We start from the raw sequence: 16,928 nt of genomic DNA, 5'->3' as shown, positions 1-16,928 counted from the left end.
AGGAACTGGCCACAGATGGATAACATTTCAAATGAAACGTCTTCGAACATTTTAAAGTCATTCAAAAGATTTAATTTGCTTTTAACATTTAATGTTGGAATGATTGCACTTTACCGAATGAAAGCCACATACACTGGTAAAAATTTGTTAGTTTGAGAGAGATTTTCCATTCTGCTCCTTTTGAGTTTTTCCACGATGACTACGGTTGAAAACAAAAGTCAAATTGATCCACTAATGATTAGAAAATCGAACAAACTTTCTTAGAACATTATTTCTTATAACATTATATCGTTCATTGACGGACGCAGTTCTCTCTGATTCATATCAGTAGGGTAATACTGCCCCCTACAGGATTAGGACACTCCCTACAGGAGTTTGGGCCTACCTGAGGCAGGGGCCTAGTGTGCTGGGGGAGTGCGCTGTCTGCGGAGCTTGACCGATCCTGCAGGGGGGGGGGCCCTTGGTTGGGTTTTGTGCTGCGGATGGTGTGGATGGGTGTTTGAGGCGTCCCCCTGTGGGCCCTGATTACTGCGATTCGCGGGGCTGCCATTTTCTTGTAGCCTCTGTCTGCTTCTATGGGAGTGGCCATCTTGGTACACCCGTTTTCGTGCATTTTGCGGTAGATTTTTTGCTGTGGAGGCCGGTGGGAGTGCCTGGGGGTGGTCTCTTACTCTCTGTGGGGGTCTGTTAGCGCGCCTAACCTCCGGGGTGCGCTGTAGCGCTGTGGGGCCGCTTTAAAAAAAAAAAAGTAATTTTTTTTTAAAAAAGTTGCTGGCAGGTTCCTCAGGTTCAGTATGGACCCTGCAGGCCATTTGTTCCCACCTGACCCCCTCACAGAGGCTGCAGGGCCTCCCGGATCTCCACTAGCTGTCGATGCCTTTTCGGCAGTTCGGGAAGCATTTGAGCCCGGGTGAAGGTGGTAGGTGCGCTGAGACGTTTCTCCGCCTACCCCTGCCTCATCTGATGTCTTGGAGTCTGAGTCTGGCTCCGCCGCCGCAGACGTGGGGCCTCCCTGCCAGGTCTGTTACCTAGCACCCTGTCTCCTTGGATGATGAAGATGACATTTCTACCTCCCCTGCCACGACCGGCGCTGGTGGATGCACTGCCTGTTTTGGTGCGTGACACCCTGCGATTTGGGGGTCACAGCGGCGGCTGCCCCGGGGGGCGCAGGTGGCTCACATGCCATCTGGAGCTGCTCTTTTTGCTGGCTGCTCATGTAGGAGGGGACCGTCTGAGACGTTCCCTGGGGTGTCTAAGCGGCCGTTAGACGTTGCCCTTTTGGGGAGTCTCGGGTACAGAGGACTGTTCCGCCTTTGGTGGACGTATGGTCTCTAGCTAAATGTGACTATGTTGTTCCAATGGAGGAATCCCTGTCCTGTAAGGACTTGGGGGATAGGATGGCGCGGGCTGCGGCCTGCGATCTGTACTCCCTGGTGTAGTCTGCACTGGGAACAGTGTTTATTTTTTCCCTTGCCACGCAGACCCTGCCTGATGGTGGAGTTCCACCGCCGTGACTTGGTGTGGGGCATGTCCCTGTTGCCCTGGGAGAGCTGTTGGACCAGCTGGCGCAGGGGTTGCAATTTGTTTGCGATGCCGCGCTGGTCGAGGCTCCCTTGTATGGGTCACCTTGTCGTTTTCGGCGGTGGTTATCCAGCGTCTACTTGATCGTAGTGTTGGTCTTCGGATCAAACTTCTAAGACGGTCTTAATGGATCTCCCTGTTCAGGGGGATCGCCTGTTGGCGCTGCCCTGGATGACATTATATATTATATAAGGGTCTCATGGAGGGGAAGAGTGTTTTCTTCCACAGGCTGTCAAGGCTAAGGGCTTTTGTCGCAGTCGGCGTTCTTCCCTTTTCTCTCTCAAACAGTTTATTCGTCCCTCGGGGGGCGGTCGATGTGGTGAAGTCCTTCCAGACTTCTGCGTGTGGTTCCAAACAACCCTAGTCTGGAGAACATGAGATTGTGTTTTTTTCATAACTGCGGACTAGGCCTACTCGGCCTGAAGGTGCTTCCTCACCCATCTAGGGGGTGGGAGGGAGGACCTGCGGCTGGCCCAGATCCCAGGCTGCTGGGTTCAGGAGGTCATCCGGTCCAGTTGCAAGATCGAGTCCCGATCCGTTTATTTCCGGTAAGGTTTTTTTCCTTCCCATGTAAGCTGTCCCCGGATCGCTTACTGGCGCTCTGTGGGGCAGTTCAGGCTCTGGTTCAACAAGTTGGACAAACTGGTCCTTTGATGGTTCCGTGCAAATCAAAAATTCAAGTTGGTATCGGTTTGCACGGCGGTGGCTTCCCTGCATCAGGGGGATTCCTGGCCTCCATAGACATCAAGCTGCCTACCTTCATATCCTGGTATGTTCGGGACACCTACGGGTTCTCTGTTTTTTGTTGCCGTGGGAAAGGATCTCTATTGGTTTGTGGCGTTGCCTTTGGGTCTCACTTATGCTACTGGGGTCTTCACAAAGGTGTGGCTCCGGTCCTGGCGCTGTTGCGGAAGCAGGTTGTATCAGTCCGAGGTTCCTGGTTGATCTGCTTCTCCTCTGTGTGGAGTCTCCTACTGTGCTGACAAACTGATTTGGAAGTCACCACGAGAACTCTGGAGGAGTTCAGGTGGGTTCTGAACGTTCGGAAGTCATCCATGGTCCCTTCCATGAGACTGGACGATCTGGGCCTGACTTTGGACTCACCCTCAGTCAGGGTGTTTTCTCCCTCCGAAAAGACTCTTGGAACTTCAGACTGCCGTTCATGTCCCACACATGGTCGTCCATTCGGACCTGTATGTGAGTTCTGGGACTGATGTTGCCGTCGGTCCCTTTCGCTCAATCCCTCTCGGGGATCCCCCAGAAAGTGATCCTTCTCGAATGGGACTAGAATCCAAACTCTCTGGATCTGGCTGAGCTGGCTGACCAGGGAGTCTTGAGCTAGAATCCTCCCTCCCCTTTTCCTTTCAACGCAGATGCAAGCCTGTCTGGGTGCGAAGGAGTCCTCGGCCGGTTCTCTGCTTTGGGAGTATGGTCCCTGGGGGATCCAGGTTACCGATCAATGTCCTGGGGCTGAGAGCGATCTGGCTTTGCCTGGTTCACTGGATTGGGCACCTGCAGCTGCCTGGTGCACGTTCAATCGACTACGCCACGACCATAGCTTATATCATTCACCAAGGGGGCACCAAGGGTGTCCTTGCAGCCTTGGATGTGTCAATTTTTCATTAGGCAGTGCGCCTTGTTCCAGCTCTTCCGCTGTTCCCTTTTTAGGTGTGGAAACCTTGGAGGGCGGATTGCCTCAGTCTACAGGCCATGAATGCAGGGGAATGGTCCCTTCATCCGGAAGTGTTTCTGCAGTTGTGCCTTCGTTGGGGGCACTCCAGACATGGACCTGTTGGTGTTGCATCTACAGGATAGTGCTGCGGTCTGTGGCCTGCTCCCGGGACCTTCTGGCGGGTGCAATGGTGGCACCATGGGTTCTGTCATGGGTAAGAACCTTTGCTAGGTTCAACTTGAACTATGGCGTGGAGTTTAGCATCGTCACCTGCGCACGGCTGCCGCCAGCATGGTCGTGTGTGCGTGCTCACGGATGGGCCAAAGTCATTCTCAGCTGCGGTCTGCCTTTCCTCCTCCAAGTTGCTGCCAAGAAGTTTTTGCAGGATTGAGGCGGAAGGCATTCCTGTCTTTCTTGTGGCTCCGGACGGGCCTCGCCGAGCTTGGTACGCTGGCCTGGTCAGGCTGGCCGCAGACGCTCCTTAGAGAATTCCACTCAGGGAGGAGTTATTGTCTCCAGGGCCAATCTCCCGTCCGACTTTGCTGTCGCTGACTTTGCCAACTTCGCGGTCGCTGACTTTGCGGTCGAATGCCAGGTGCTGAAGGACGGGGATTTGGCTGCTTCAGTGATTCCCACTCTGCTTGAAGCGTGGGAAGTGACTTCTAGGGTGATTTTTGTTCATCATACGAGACGGTCGTATATTGCGTGTGCTCTCTTTCGCTCTTACTCGGTGGCCCGGATCTTGGCTTCCTTCAATGGGTAGTTGATCACAAGTTGGCCTTGAGTACTGTCAAGGGTCGGGTTTCGGTTTTGGCAAATTTCTTCCAAAGGCCGTTGGCCGCCTGTGCCCTGGAGCTTGACTTCTTCCAGGGGGTGTAACACTTGGTGCTTCCGGTGCGACCTCCGTCAACCCACTGGGGACCTTGATTTGGTGCAGTCGGTTCTTTTAGACCCTCTGTTTGCGAGTATTCAAGGGTATCCCCTGCCTACCTTATTACAGAAGGTGGCCTTCTTGGTTGCTGTCACTCTGCATGCAGGTGTCGGCACTGGCGATATTGTCTTGTCGTTCTCCCTATTTGTTGATCATGGGGCCAAGTGGTACTTCGTCCGGATCCGTCCTTCCCTCCAAAGGGGGTTTCTGGTGTTCACTTGCACGGGGACATTGTATTTCCATCTTGTGTCCTGAGCCCTCACATCCTAAGGAATGTGCATTGCTTACTCTGTTTAGAGTGCGGGCACTCCAGGTGTACTTGGCGACTACTGAGCCTTTTCGTGAGTCAGGCTCGCTCTCTGTACGGGACTGGTGAACAGGACTGCCTGCGTTTGCTGCGTCTATTCCCAGATGGATCGGACAGACGTTGGTGCAGGTTTATTCAATTAGGGGCTAGGCCCTAGCTTTCCCTGTTTCGGAGGGTTCTACTCGGGCGCCTAGTGCTTCCTGGACTTTCGCCTTGTAGGCATCTGTGCTCCAGGTTGCAAGTCGGCTACCTGGTAGTCTGTTCACACCTTAACCTCGTTTTATAAGGTGAATGTGCTGGCATCTGCAGATGCCTCTTTTCGGCCACAAGGTTTTTTGCTGGCTGTTGTTTGGAGGGCTTTTGGCCTTCCTTGAGGGTGTTTACTGTTGTTTTCTGGTGGGCCTCATCTTTTGTGCTGATGAGTCCTATGTTGCCCGGTTGGCTACGTTTGGCCTTGGGGACTTGTTCTTGTCTGTCGTTCCCACCCCTCATTTTATGGCACTGCTTTGGGACGTCCCTACTGATACGAAGAAGAGAGAACTGCGTCCGTCAATGAACTGCAGATGAATAAAGCTCACCAAGAGCCAGAGCCAAGGTTCCAATAGTGTAGTATTTATTGTTAAAATGCATACACCAAATAAAGGACCGTAAAATGAAAACCTTACATATGAATGCCGCTGTCGACCCAACATCGAACAGCGGCGTGACGTCAGCACCAAAATCTCCGCCCGACTGGTTTTGTCCAAGGGGTCCAATCAAGGACCATTTGATAACATCCCATTGGATGAAACGTTTCGGGTGGAGATTTTGGTGCTGACGTCACGCCGCTGTTTGATTTCGGGTCATGAAGTGACGTTTTTCAAAAGATTTCATTTGCTTTTAACATTTACTATTGAAATGATGGATTTTACCGAATGAAAGCCACATACAGTGGTAAAAATGTGTTATTTTGAGCAAGCAATTTTCCATTCTGCTCCTTTTGAGTTTTCTCACTATCACTACGGTCGAAAACGAACATCATATTGACCCACTAATGATTAGAGAATCGAACAAACTTTCTTGGAACATTATTTTCCTAAGAATAAATATATACAAAAGATAATATCCGCACTGTGTACAATTATTTCTAATAAGGCTGCTTACACCATTAGACAAAACAGGCCTTGGAGTGGAGATTTTGGTGCTGACATCATGCTGCCTTTCGATTTCGGGTGGACAGCGGCAGTTTTTCATTTTACTTTACTTTAATTGCTGTATGCATTTTAACAATAAATACTACACTGTTGGATCCTACTCTCTGGCTCTTGGTGAGTTTTATTCATCTACAGTTGGAGGCTTCAAAAATAGAGGTCCTTGAGTCGTTATGCTGTTGGGCGTTTTTGCTGCTGTGATGGCAGCCACTCGCTTTAGTGAGTTTGCAATTCACTTGGTGGTGGGAAATCACTGAAGAAGTGTTACATCAACACTGTTGTTACTGATTGATATCTGTCCACTACATTGGACAACACACTGGAATTTCAATATCTGGACTAGATTGCAATATATGTTTTTTTGCTTATTTTATTTTATTTTTTTTTTTTTTGAGGTGCTTCACTATTTAGTACATTTTCCTAAGAATGTTCATTTGAAAATTCTACCCATCTATGGCCAGCTTATCTGTTGGAGGAACTCTGCAGAGCAGTTGGCAAATGTGACATCTCAGATATGCAGACACGTAGAATGGGGAGGGGATTGTAAAAGTATGAGAGGGTGAAGCAGGGGTTGTGGTGATTGTTTATCAACAGGGGACAAATACCAGTTTTCTTTTTTGTTCAGTGATGAACACAGCTCCATATCTTCTTTGACCCTTGGGTAATGCTGCCCTCTACAGGAGTAGGACACTAGGCAGAAAAGAATTGACTACGATTATGGGGCAGTCCTAGGGGCTATACTCCCACTTCCTGCTATAGGACTCTTGCTGCGATCTTTGCTCCTAGCATTTTTTCCTTTTTAAACATTTTTTTATTTTATTTTTTTTCGGTGTCTCGTCTTTTGGAGTTTCTCCAAAGAGGTGTAGATCAGCGTTTGGCCCTGGGCACCATCAAGGGCCAGATTTCCACCATGGCTTTTTTCTTCCAATGCCCGTTGGCCACAAATTATTTGGTTCACACTTTTGTTCTTGGGGTATGCCACCCAGTTTCCCCTGGAAAAGGTCTCCGTTGCCTCCGTGGGACCTTAATCTGGTACAGTCGGTTTTTCAAAAAGCACCTTTTTAAAATATTTGTGAACTTCCTCTGCTTACTTTGACAAAGAAGGTGGTTATTACTTCTGCACGCAGGGTGTTGGAGTTGACTGCGTTGTCTTGTCGGTCACCTTACCTTGTGGTCACTGGGACAAAGTGGTGCTACGTCCCTGCCAGTTGTTCCTTCCTAAGGTTGTTTCTGGTTTCCCCTTGAATAAAGACATTTTGTTGCCTTCCTTGTGTCCTAAGCCTAATCATCCTAAAGAGATTGCCTTACATTCCTTGGATGTGGTTCGGGCAATCAGGGTTTACCTGGCGACGACTGAGTTGTTTCGGAAATCGGATTCCTTGTTTGTCCTTACAGATGGTTCTCAAAAGGGGCAGGCCGCATCTGCTGCAACCATTTCCAGGTGGATCAGGCGGGCGATGGTGCTGGCCTATTCCATTAGAGGCAGGTTCCTCCTTTCCCGTTTAAGGCACATTCTATGAGGGCGCTTAGTGCCTCCTGGGCCTTCTGTCATAAGGTGTCAGTAGTCAAGGTTTGCAAGGCAGTCACTTGGTTGTCTGTGCACACCTTCACAAAGATTTGCAAGGTGGATGTATTCTCATCTGCGAATGCTGCTTTTGGCAACAAGGTTTTGGAAGCTGCTGTTGGAGAGGGTATACTTCTTTTTTGTCAGGTGAGCTCCAGTTGTTCCTGTTTGAGCTCCTGTGTTACCTGGTTGGCTACGTTTAGCCTTTTTGGGGAAGTAGGTTTATTGCTGTGTTTGTTTTTTTTTCCACCCCTCATGTTGACACTGCTTTGGGACATACCAAGGGTCAAAGACGATATGGAGCTGTGTTCGTCAATGAACGAAAGAGAAAACTGTATTTTTGTCTTACTGTAAAATCCTTTTCTCTGATGTTCATTGACGGACACAGCACCCACCCCTCTGTGGAGTTGGGTTATGTATTCTTCTGACACTACTTGTTACAAAACTGAAGTCCTATAGCAGGAAGTAGGAGTATACCCCTAAGGACTGCCCTATAGGCATAGTCCATTCTTTTCCACCTAGTGTCATACTCCCGTAGGGGAATGCATAACCTAAATGTCAAGGAAGATGTGGAGCTGTGTCCGTCAATGAACATCAGAGAAAAGGATTTTATGGTAAGACAAAAATCCAGTTATCTCAGGTTTTCTAAAATCGCCAATGCAATGATTGTTCTGCCTGCTTATTGTCCCCTGACATATTTATTTAGAAGTGATCCAATATGAGCCAGTACTTAGTGAAGTCTTTTCTTCATACAGTATTACACCAGATTTAGCCAGCTCATTATTTTTTTATTGCTCAATATAGTGAGAGCATTTAATTTTGGTATTTATGGTATTTGTTTTTTTTTTTTCTCTTTTTCAGGAAGGAAAAAATAATGACAAGTTTGACACACATCCCCGGGACCCAAATGCACTTGCTGCATACCTCTTTGCCCATAACCATTTGTTCTACATGCTGGAACTGAGCACTGGACTTCTGTTGCTCCTGCTATCTCTGTGTGAGGCACCAGCTGTCCCCTTCCTCCGCCTTGACATCTACGTACGTGGGACTTAGAGTTTGTGTGTTTGCCAAGTAAAAGAGAAATGAGAGGATATGTGTCATGAGGGAAATATATAGGCTACTTTTGCTGACCTCCTGCAAATACTATTTGCCTGGCTGTAAGATAGAAGCTATTAATGCAATTCTTTCCTTATCACAGACTCGGCACAAGTATGCAGCAAGCAAGACTATGTGATACACATGACTTTTCCAGGCTAATGGCTAAAAGTATTAAAGTATAACTGAAGGCAAAACTTTTTTTTTTTTTCATTTTGGGTTGAGTAAGAGGGGGTTTTGGGAGATTTTTTCTTGCTTCCTTTCCCATAGCCACAACAGGAAGCGAGAGGACATCCTTCTACAGTGAGGGTATCCCCGGTTGTTACCAGGCTTACCAGAACAAGTGTTCCCATTGCAAGACTTCCACTATATTCTCATTCTGGTGAGCACTAAAAATGGGGGATTTTCTTTCACTTTCAGTAATATAGGCCACCAGGACAAATTGAGATGGTGAACAGAGGCAGCAATAAAATCTGACTTGTGTTCTAATCCTTCTCTGCTCTGTCCAAATAAAAAAAAAAAAAAAAAAGAAGAAATTTGCCTTTATTATAATTTAAAGACAAAGGATAAGTGTGATGCAGACAGGGACGCTCAATATGTATACATGTAATTAGAAATATATTTTGTCTGAGCCTGTCTGGTTACTTTTACTACATCATATGAATCTATTAGGTTATGTATTAATATGCAAATAAAGATAAATGCAAAGCTCTGCATCCTATATTTTTTTCCCTGCCAAATTTAGTCAAACAAAGGCTTACATTTTGTTAAACATCTTGCAGATCTCGGTTATAAATGCAATTCTATCAAGGGTTACTAGCGTAACTTATTTTATTATTGTATTTATTTAATTTTTGTGAATGTTTAGCTGTATTACATACATATCATCTGGCATCTTTATTAATTTTTTGCAAAGCCATATTCCGTGTAATTCAAATTGATGCCAGAAGGTAACCAGTGAACTTAGGCAACTTTCTAGATTAACCATGAAAAATCTAAATGATATCTAGTCAATGTACCTGATGATGTAGTTGGCATCTTTACCCTTAGAAAAGTAAAAATGAATTAAGGAGGATTCATATTTGTGTGGGCACCTTGTTCTTTGTGCACAAATAAGGAGCTTGCTCATAAGGTTAGTGAGAAGTTTAGAAACAACCTAATGGGTCTGCTAATGAAATATTAGCTGTACATATAGCTCAAGAATTCGCACAATGTTCACAAGTAATTCCCATAATTTCCCTAATATATTTAGTTTCAGATCATCAGATCCATCCAGTGGCCATAATATGGGATTTTCCTGAAATGCCTCAATCCAGGAAAATTCTGTGTTATGGCCACTAGATGAAGCTGATGATCATGGGACATATGAGTATTAGGAAAATTACAGTGATTTTTAGTGATGGGTGTGTGAGTTCTTGAAACATTTTGCACAGCAATTTTCTTTTTATAAACAGACGACCATGTGTCGTGTATTACAAGATACCCAGATAAAGCTATGCTTAGTTGGAGATTAGGGGATAATGGATATTGATTTTATACCAAAAAGGTCTTTGTAGGTATAGGCGGGTATGTGGGTTAAAGTATATATAGCCTAATATTTATTTTTTTATTATTGCATGTAGACCCCCTGCCAGTTTTTGTACTGTTGAGGAATTTTCATTTCCTTTCCATCCTGAGAGAGAAAACAAGAAAATTAGTGAAAAACTCTTTATACTTTAGATAGATATCACCAGAACAGATATCCCTACTTGAAGATTAATCTTTACAGTGTCGCCTGTATAATTTAGGATGTGCATCACTAGAGTGACCTGTAGTGATATAGGAGTGGGTAGAAGGATACACAGCACCCAGAAGGGGACATGCTACCTGACATACTTGAAAATGTTTGCTAGCAGCTAGGGCCTCTTCAAGATTTATTACGACTCCCGCTGGACAGATAATCGTCTTTCAGGACAGACACCTTTGCGATAAATCCTTTTTTTTTTTTTTTTTTTTTTCACAGTGTGCTTTTGTCCTTATTTGTAGACTTGACCAGTTTGCGTTATCATTTTCACATACCATAGAACAATGTGCTAAAAATCTGGCGATCTTGTGACCCTAGAAAACAATATAGTGTATATATCATTATTTTAATTACTGATAATGCTAAGGTTGCCTACAGAGTTTAGATGGCAGCTGTCAAAACATTTTCTGGTCATTTGTTGAACAAACAACTGTTCTTAATCGTACTTCACAGGACAGATGTGACTTGGGTGGTACTCATGATTACTTGGTCTATGATGCCACCTTCAGGTGAAAGGACAATGTACAAAAAAAAAAGCAGGAATCCCTGCCTAGGCATATTCCCACAACTCAGCTAAGCTTCAGTTTTTAGTTTGAGTCTTTAGGGGATAGATGTGCCTACACTTGTCTTCCTGAAGATCTCCTTTCAGGGGCTTAATTCTTGAATTCCTGGTCCAGTCTAAAAACCCCTGCTGGGGTAGGGAAGGGCCAGTCAGTTTTCTACAGCAATGTTTTTCAACCTTTTTTTAACCAAGGCACCCTTTAAAATCTAGATAAAAATGGTAAAAAGGCGCTGGTATCCCAGTTCAGGGATACCAGCGCCTTTTTACCATTTTTATCTAGCTTGTATTGCATCTTGCAATTAAAAGGGCAGCAGGTTCTTCAATCCAAAAAAATCCCCTAAGAACAAGGCGCCTTCACATCATCCACCCACCCTTTAAAATCTGGCAGAATCTTGAGGCGCACCAACCATTCCTGCAGATGCTGGATACTGGGAAAGCCTTTTGAGAAAATTGAAAGTCCTAATGATGGATGCCAGCCTGTAGGGCTGGAGAGATGTTCTCAAAAATTTCGACTTAAGGAATATGGTCAGAGGAGTGGAAGTTTCTGAGTGACAACCAGGAATTGGGGCAATTTGACTGGCTCTCCTTCACTGGTCTGTCTACCTTCGGGATCTCCCAGTAAGGGTGCAGTCGGACAATGCCACGGCTGTGGTGTACATCCACCATCAGTGAGATAAGAGGGCATGCTGCTTAGAAAGTAGCAAACCTGATCTTGTCAGCAGCAGCTGAATCCAGGAGAATGGGCCCTTCACTCCACTCTGAGGTGTGGTCCACCATGTGGGACACCAGATTTGGATCTCTTAGCGCCCAGAGTCAACAACAAACTGGACAGGTTTCTGTCTCAAAGCTGAGATCTGTAGGTGTTTGCGATAGATGCTCTAGTGAGTCCTTGGCATCAGTTTTCACTGATTTGTGACTTCCCTTAACTGCAGCTTCGTCCTTGCCTAGGATAAAGGTGGAGGGCATTCTTGTGATTCTCATCGCACCTGCTTGGCAAAGAAGAACATAGTATCCAGATACCTTACTTCTTTTGGCCAACGAGCCATGGGTTATTCCAGATTAGCCAGCTCAGCTGTCACAAGGTCCAATATCTCATCCTGCTTTACAGTCGCTGGCTTTGATGGCATGGCTTTTAAAGCCCAAATCCTGAGGAATGTGTTGTTTCTGTAATCCCTGCACTTTTTGAGGCAGAAAAGTTGACCTCTAGGAAGGTGTACCACCATACATGGAAAGCCTTATTTTGCCTGGTGTGAGGCTTGTAAGTTTCATCCCCAACAGTATGTCATGGGGCACATTTTGGCCTTGCTCCAGTATGGTGTGAGGAGGTCTCTGGCTTTAAGTACCACCAAGGGACAGATCTCAGCCTCAGACATTGTTTCAGAGATCTCATTTGATCTCTCAAAATTTTGTTTCAGATTGCCTCTCATTTGTTGGTAATAGCCCTTTGTGCAGGCTGTCACATGGAATTTTCGACTATGCAGCCCACCCCTCATGTTCCGTGCTTTGTGACATCCGAAGTAGCCATGATAATGACGTACCCTATGTTCTGTGTGGTACGATTTAATACATTTGGAATTTTGGTTTACCTGAAAAATCCTTTTCATGAAATACATTACAGGAAACACCGAAACCTCCCTTTTTGTCCGATCTTCATTGTTTCCTACAAAACTGAGGCTTTGCTACAAAACTGAGCTGGGATGGATTATATGCCTGGACTGGGATTCCTGCCTTTTTTTTTTTTTGCCTTTTTTACTTGAAGGTGGTAGCATAACAGAAGTAGTCATGAATATGAAGTCCTCTGTGTCCTGTGATGTATTCCCAAAGAGGATTGTGCAGGTAAAACAGTAGACTATGCATATTCTGGCTTATGGAGATTGTTGCTGGTAGCATTTTACTTACCTCAGGGGCAGCACACTAGAAATTGTGCAGGAAATAATTCCCAGCTAATCACTATACCCCAGGGAGGGTTTAGCTAGGCTTGTCAGATAAGCCTGCAGACCTTTAAATGTTTCTCCGCTTCCTTAATTATTTAGAACCTGTATTTAGTCAGACGCAGAGCCTATGCCACTAATAAAAGGGATGCAGCCTTGGAATCACCCTACTGTTGTAAGAGGCTTGTTTTGTTCAGAATAAAATAGTTACTGCTTGTGTATGACCTTCCTTGCCTATTTCATCTGTTTGCCCATTCCAGGTCCATGCCACTCTGGAACTACTTACCCTGGCTTTGGTGGTGTTTGAACTTAGCATGAAGATGAGATGGCTTGGGTGTCATACCTTCTTGAGACACCGCAGGACCATGCTAAAGGTCAGTGGGCCAAATTAAAATCTCTGGTATCCAGTCATTAGGAAGTAATGTATTTTACTATTGCATTGGATTATACACGTCTTTTTTTTTTTTTTTTTTTATCAATGCGTCTTTGCAGAGTTGCGTTTTATTGGTTCAGCTTGTGGAAGCTATTGTGGTGCTAATAAGACAGACTTCCCATGTGCGTGTAACAAGAGCCCTGCGACCTATTTTCTTAGTGGACTGCAGATATTGTGGGGCAGTCAGAAGGTGAGATAGTGTTTGTTATTTTTTCTTTTTTAATACATGCATAGTCACAAATTGTAAAAAGTGTGCCTATATGGAGGAATTATTTTCAGACTTGGGCGTTGAGTGTGTCTTTGTAAGAGTGGCAAATTGTAAATAATATATTGTAAAACATCTGATTATTGGGCTGTCGGATAAGCTGCTGTTCACCTGCAGCTTCTCAATAGTGTATTGGTGTGTTTTCAACAAGTAATAAACATATAGCCAATGCAGCAGGGCTATACATATTCATATGTGCAGCTACACAGTTTAGTTTATGTGGCAGTATAGACCATTTAAAATCAAGCACTGTGAAAGAAATCCAGATTCTTAGTTTGCAGAATATATTTTATGTTGATAGTACTGCTACTTGAATTATTATGAACATCAAGGACAGCTGAGCTAAAAACTTATATTTGTGGGATTTGGTTAGTAAATTAAATTAAAGTTTAATATGTTTACTAGTTAATTAAAGATTTTGTTAATGTAAGACTCTGTCAAAATAATACATGATAATTTATACGGCATGAGAATAATTCATCTATATAAATTGGCATTTTCTTAGTCTGTAAAACTGTTTTGTTGCTTCATAGGAATCTGCGCCAGATTTTTCAGTCTCTGCCACCATTCATAGATATTCTGCTGCTGCTTTTATTTTTCATGGTCATTTTTGCAATCTTGGGTAAGTAAATGAATGTCTGTGCATGTAGGGAAATTTTCCTTCATTAATGAACAAAGCTACAGTATTTAGACCTTTTAAACCTGCACTTCAGTCAGCTATAAAAGACACACATTCATAAATCACTGATTTTTTTGTTTTAAATGCAAGCACCATGCATGCCTTATTTAATTTAGTATTGGTTTCTTGGAATCCACTGTACAGCAGTGCTCAGACTGGTAAAGGAGAAGCAACAAAAGGAGCCAATCAGTTGTACTGAAAAGAGCATGCTGATAGGGGGAGAGAACAGTGTGGCATAGAGATGAGCTCTTTGTTGTGCTTTTTCTCCTTTTATTGTCCAGTCACAGACTTTGGGAGGTACAAGACTTGTAAGTGTTACCTAACTGCAGCAGAAAAATATCAGGTCTCCTGCCTTGCCAAACAGTGCTGTGTAGCAAAACTGTGTAAATCTCCTAACTGAATGGATAGAAATTCAAGTCCTTTGGCAGGTAAAATAGCTTCCCTAAATGTATTTAGTATATATTTGTTGCTGTTTGTCTGGAGTTCAGCTTTAACCACTCACTTCCCATCGCTGTTTTAACAGTTGGGTTATACTGCCCCCTACAGGTGTAGGACACTAGGCAGGAAAAAACTTGACTTCGCCTATGGGGCAGCCCCAGGGGAGTATACTCCCACTCTTAGCTATAGGCATTCAGTTTTTTTCTGCCTAGTCAGGAGTAGAACCTAGTTCCTTGCTGGGTTCTCTGGTCCTGGGAATTTTTTTCCTTTTTAAACGGACATCGATATATCGGTGAGAGTGCATATCGGCCCCCAGATATATCAGCTTTGCCGATAATTTGTCTATCCCTAGTACAAAGTGCCTACTTGTATATTTTGTTTTGTATACGAAGAGATAGAAATCATCAAACAAAATAATGAAAAGTGTAAATTCAATCATTATACAAAGATCAGTCATCCATGTCAAGTATACTATATGGATCACAGCCACTCTAATTAGTTGAATTAGCACATGATCAGTCCATGTGAGCAGTAACACCATACCAAGGTTTTAACCACGGTTATCAACACATACAGTCTTTTATGCTTCTTACGCCTTAGCACACACAATCACACACCATTCACTCCATACTTGCATCAATAACTCCATCATGAAACTGATATGATGATGTTTTTAATAACTCGGATAACTTTAATTAAACTAATATATAACTATTTTAAACTGAAATAAGTGCAAATTGTTGAATCGGAGAGGATGCCAAAATCAAACTAAAGTGGCTTTCGCCAAACTCTCTGTGTGGCAAAGCTGTTGATAAGCTCAACGTAGTCCAAAGATTTTGTGAGTTCTGACTCAATTGCCAACACAGCCTGTGCGTTCAATCTCTCCTCTCCCATTCTGGTTCCCAAGTAGTTCTTTACACGCTTCAAAGTTGAGAAAGAACACTCAGCTGAGCAGTTAGTTGCTGCTGTGCATAAAAATATTCTGAGAGCAATGTCCACATTTGGATAAATACTTTTCAATACTCTCTCTCATCACTCAGGACATAGCCATGTTCTGCAGAAGAACTTAGGAGATATGAATGAAAGTGGAGGCACTCATCAAAAAAACACTTCAGTCTTTGCTGTAGGAAATACAAAGCTCTGTAGCATGCAGTGATATTACTGATGGCTCAATTTTTGTGAGGTCCGTAATGAATTTAAACTTTCCAAAGTAAGAGTCGTATGCAGTTTTTTTTCTCCCAAGTTAAGCAACCAAGTTGTCACAAATTACATAAAAGGTGTTGATCCGGAACTTTTCTTGAGCTTCCTCTTCCTGTGTCTTGCTAGAAGTTGCTGAGCTTTTCCTCACTTGCATACCTTTCCTCTTATTCTCATAATTCTTGACACTTGATTTTTCTATTGCTGTAGCTCCGTAAGGCAGGAACTTTTCTCTGGTGTCTCGAACAAACTGGATCAGTGACTCATGTAGCTCTACCACAATTCCTACATCAATGCAATGCTTTGGATTTTTTTGATAACTGCACCAAATCTTTCTAGGATAGTACCCCACAAACCACTCATAAGTGCAGTCTCCAGACATTGCAGTTTATTAAGTAGACCTTCTGCTTCCTTGCATGTTCCTGGTCACTCTGCTGTATTTTCCTTAAAGCGGAGTTCCGGGCACAAAATCGATCTTTTTTTTTTTTTTGTGCCCATCCGCTTGTTCTCATTCACCTGAAAAGGAATTGGATAGTTAGGTTTTTTTTTTTTTTCACTCACCTTGTAATTGTAGATTGAAAATACTCACCTATTCTTCACTTCCTCCCTCTGCGCCGCGGCTCCGCCGTCACTTCCTAGCTTGCACTGATTCCTGGGAGCTGAACGCCATCGCTCCCAGGAATCAATGCGACAGCACTGGCCCCGCTCGTCACTTCCGGGGCGACGCCGCATTCCATGCTAAACAGCTTCTGGGCATGCCCAGAAGCTGTGGAGGAATGCGGAGCCGCACCGGAAGTGACGAGAGGGGCCAGTGCAGGCGCATTCTGGGAGAAGAGGACGCGGAAGAAGACGCAGAAGAGGATTGCGCCGGCTTCAGCTGCCCACAAGAGAGATGGCAACGCTGTGGAAGAAATTTTATAAGTGAGTATTTCTTCTGGCAGGTAAGTGCGAACCGAGACAGATCAGAGGCTAGCCATTGTGGAATGTATTAGCCCTGACTGTCCCGGGGGTATGTTCACTGAAATTTTTTTTCTGTGCCCTGAACTCTGCTTTAATTGTTGTTAAAGTGTTGACTACTTGAATCCGATTTAAGCTCCGACAGGCATCTTCCCTGGCTGATCAACGTGTGTCAGATAGTCTCTTTAAAGCTAGAGTGTTGGGCACAGATGATAAATGCTCTCGTAAAATCTCCCATCTGTGAGTGAAAGCAGTAAAAAAGGTATAAAGGTACTGTAAGAGACCAAAGAATGCACAAGCTTCATTGCAACTTTCAGCAGCATGCTTTTCTACTAGATTTAAA

The 16,928-nt window shown here is 44.3% G+C and overlaps 1 protein-coding gene across 1 annotated transcript in view; it reads left to right on the top strand.

The window, feature by feature from the left end:
• TPCN1 (two pore segment channel 1) overlaps positions 1 to 16,928 on the top strand; it is a 373,488-nt gene that overhangs the window by 52,181 nt on the left and 304,379 nt on the right. Inside the window, exons 3-6 of the mRNA XM_082257616.1 lie at positions 8,107 to 8,283; positions 12,877 to 12,990; positions 13,109 to 13,239; positions 13,848 to 13,936. Coding sequence (XP_082113742.1) covers positions 8,107 to 8,283; positions 12,877 to 12,990; positions 13,109 to 13,239; positions 13,848 to 13,936 — 511 coding nt within the window. The remainder of the gene's footprint in view (positions 1 to 8,106; positions 8,284 to 12,876; positions 12,991 to 13,108; positions 13,240 to 13,847; positions 13,937 to 16,928) is intronic.

This window comes from Pelophylax lessonae, assembly GCF_965119305.1.
Source record: "Pelophylax lessonae genome assembly, chromosome: 1".
In the NCBI taxonomy this organism is placed as follows: domain Eukaryota; kingdom Metazoa; phylum Chordata; class Amphibia; order Anura; family Ranidae; genus Pelophylax; species Pelophylax lessonae.
Note: the sequence above shows the minus strand (reverse complement) of the source record. Positions and strands in the feature narration are given on the sequence as shown.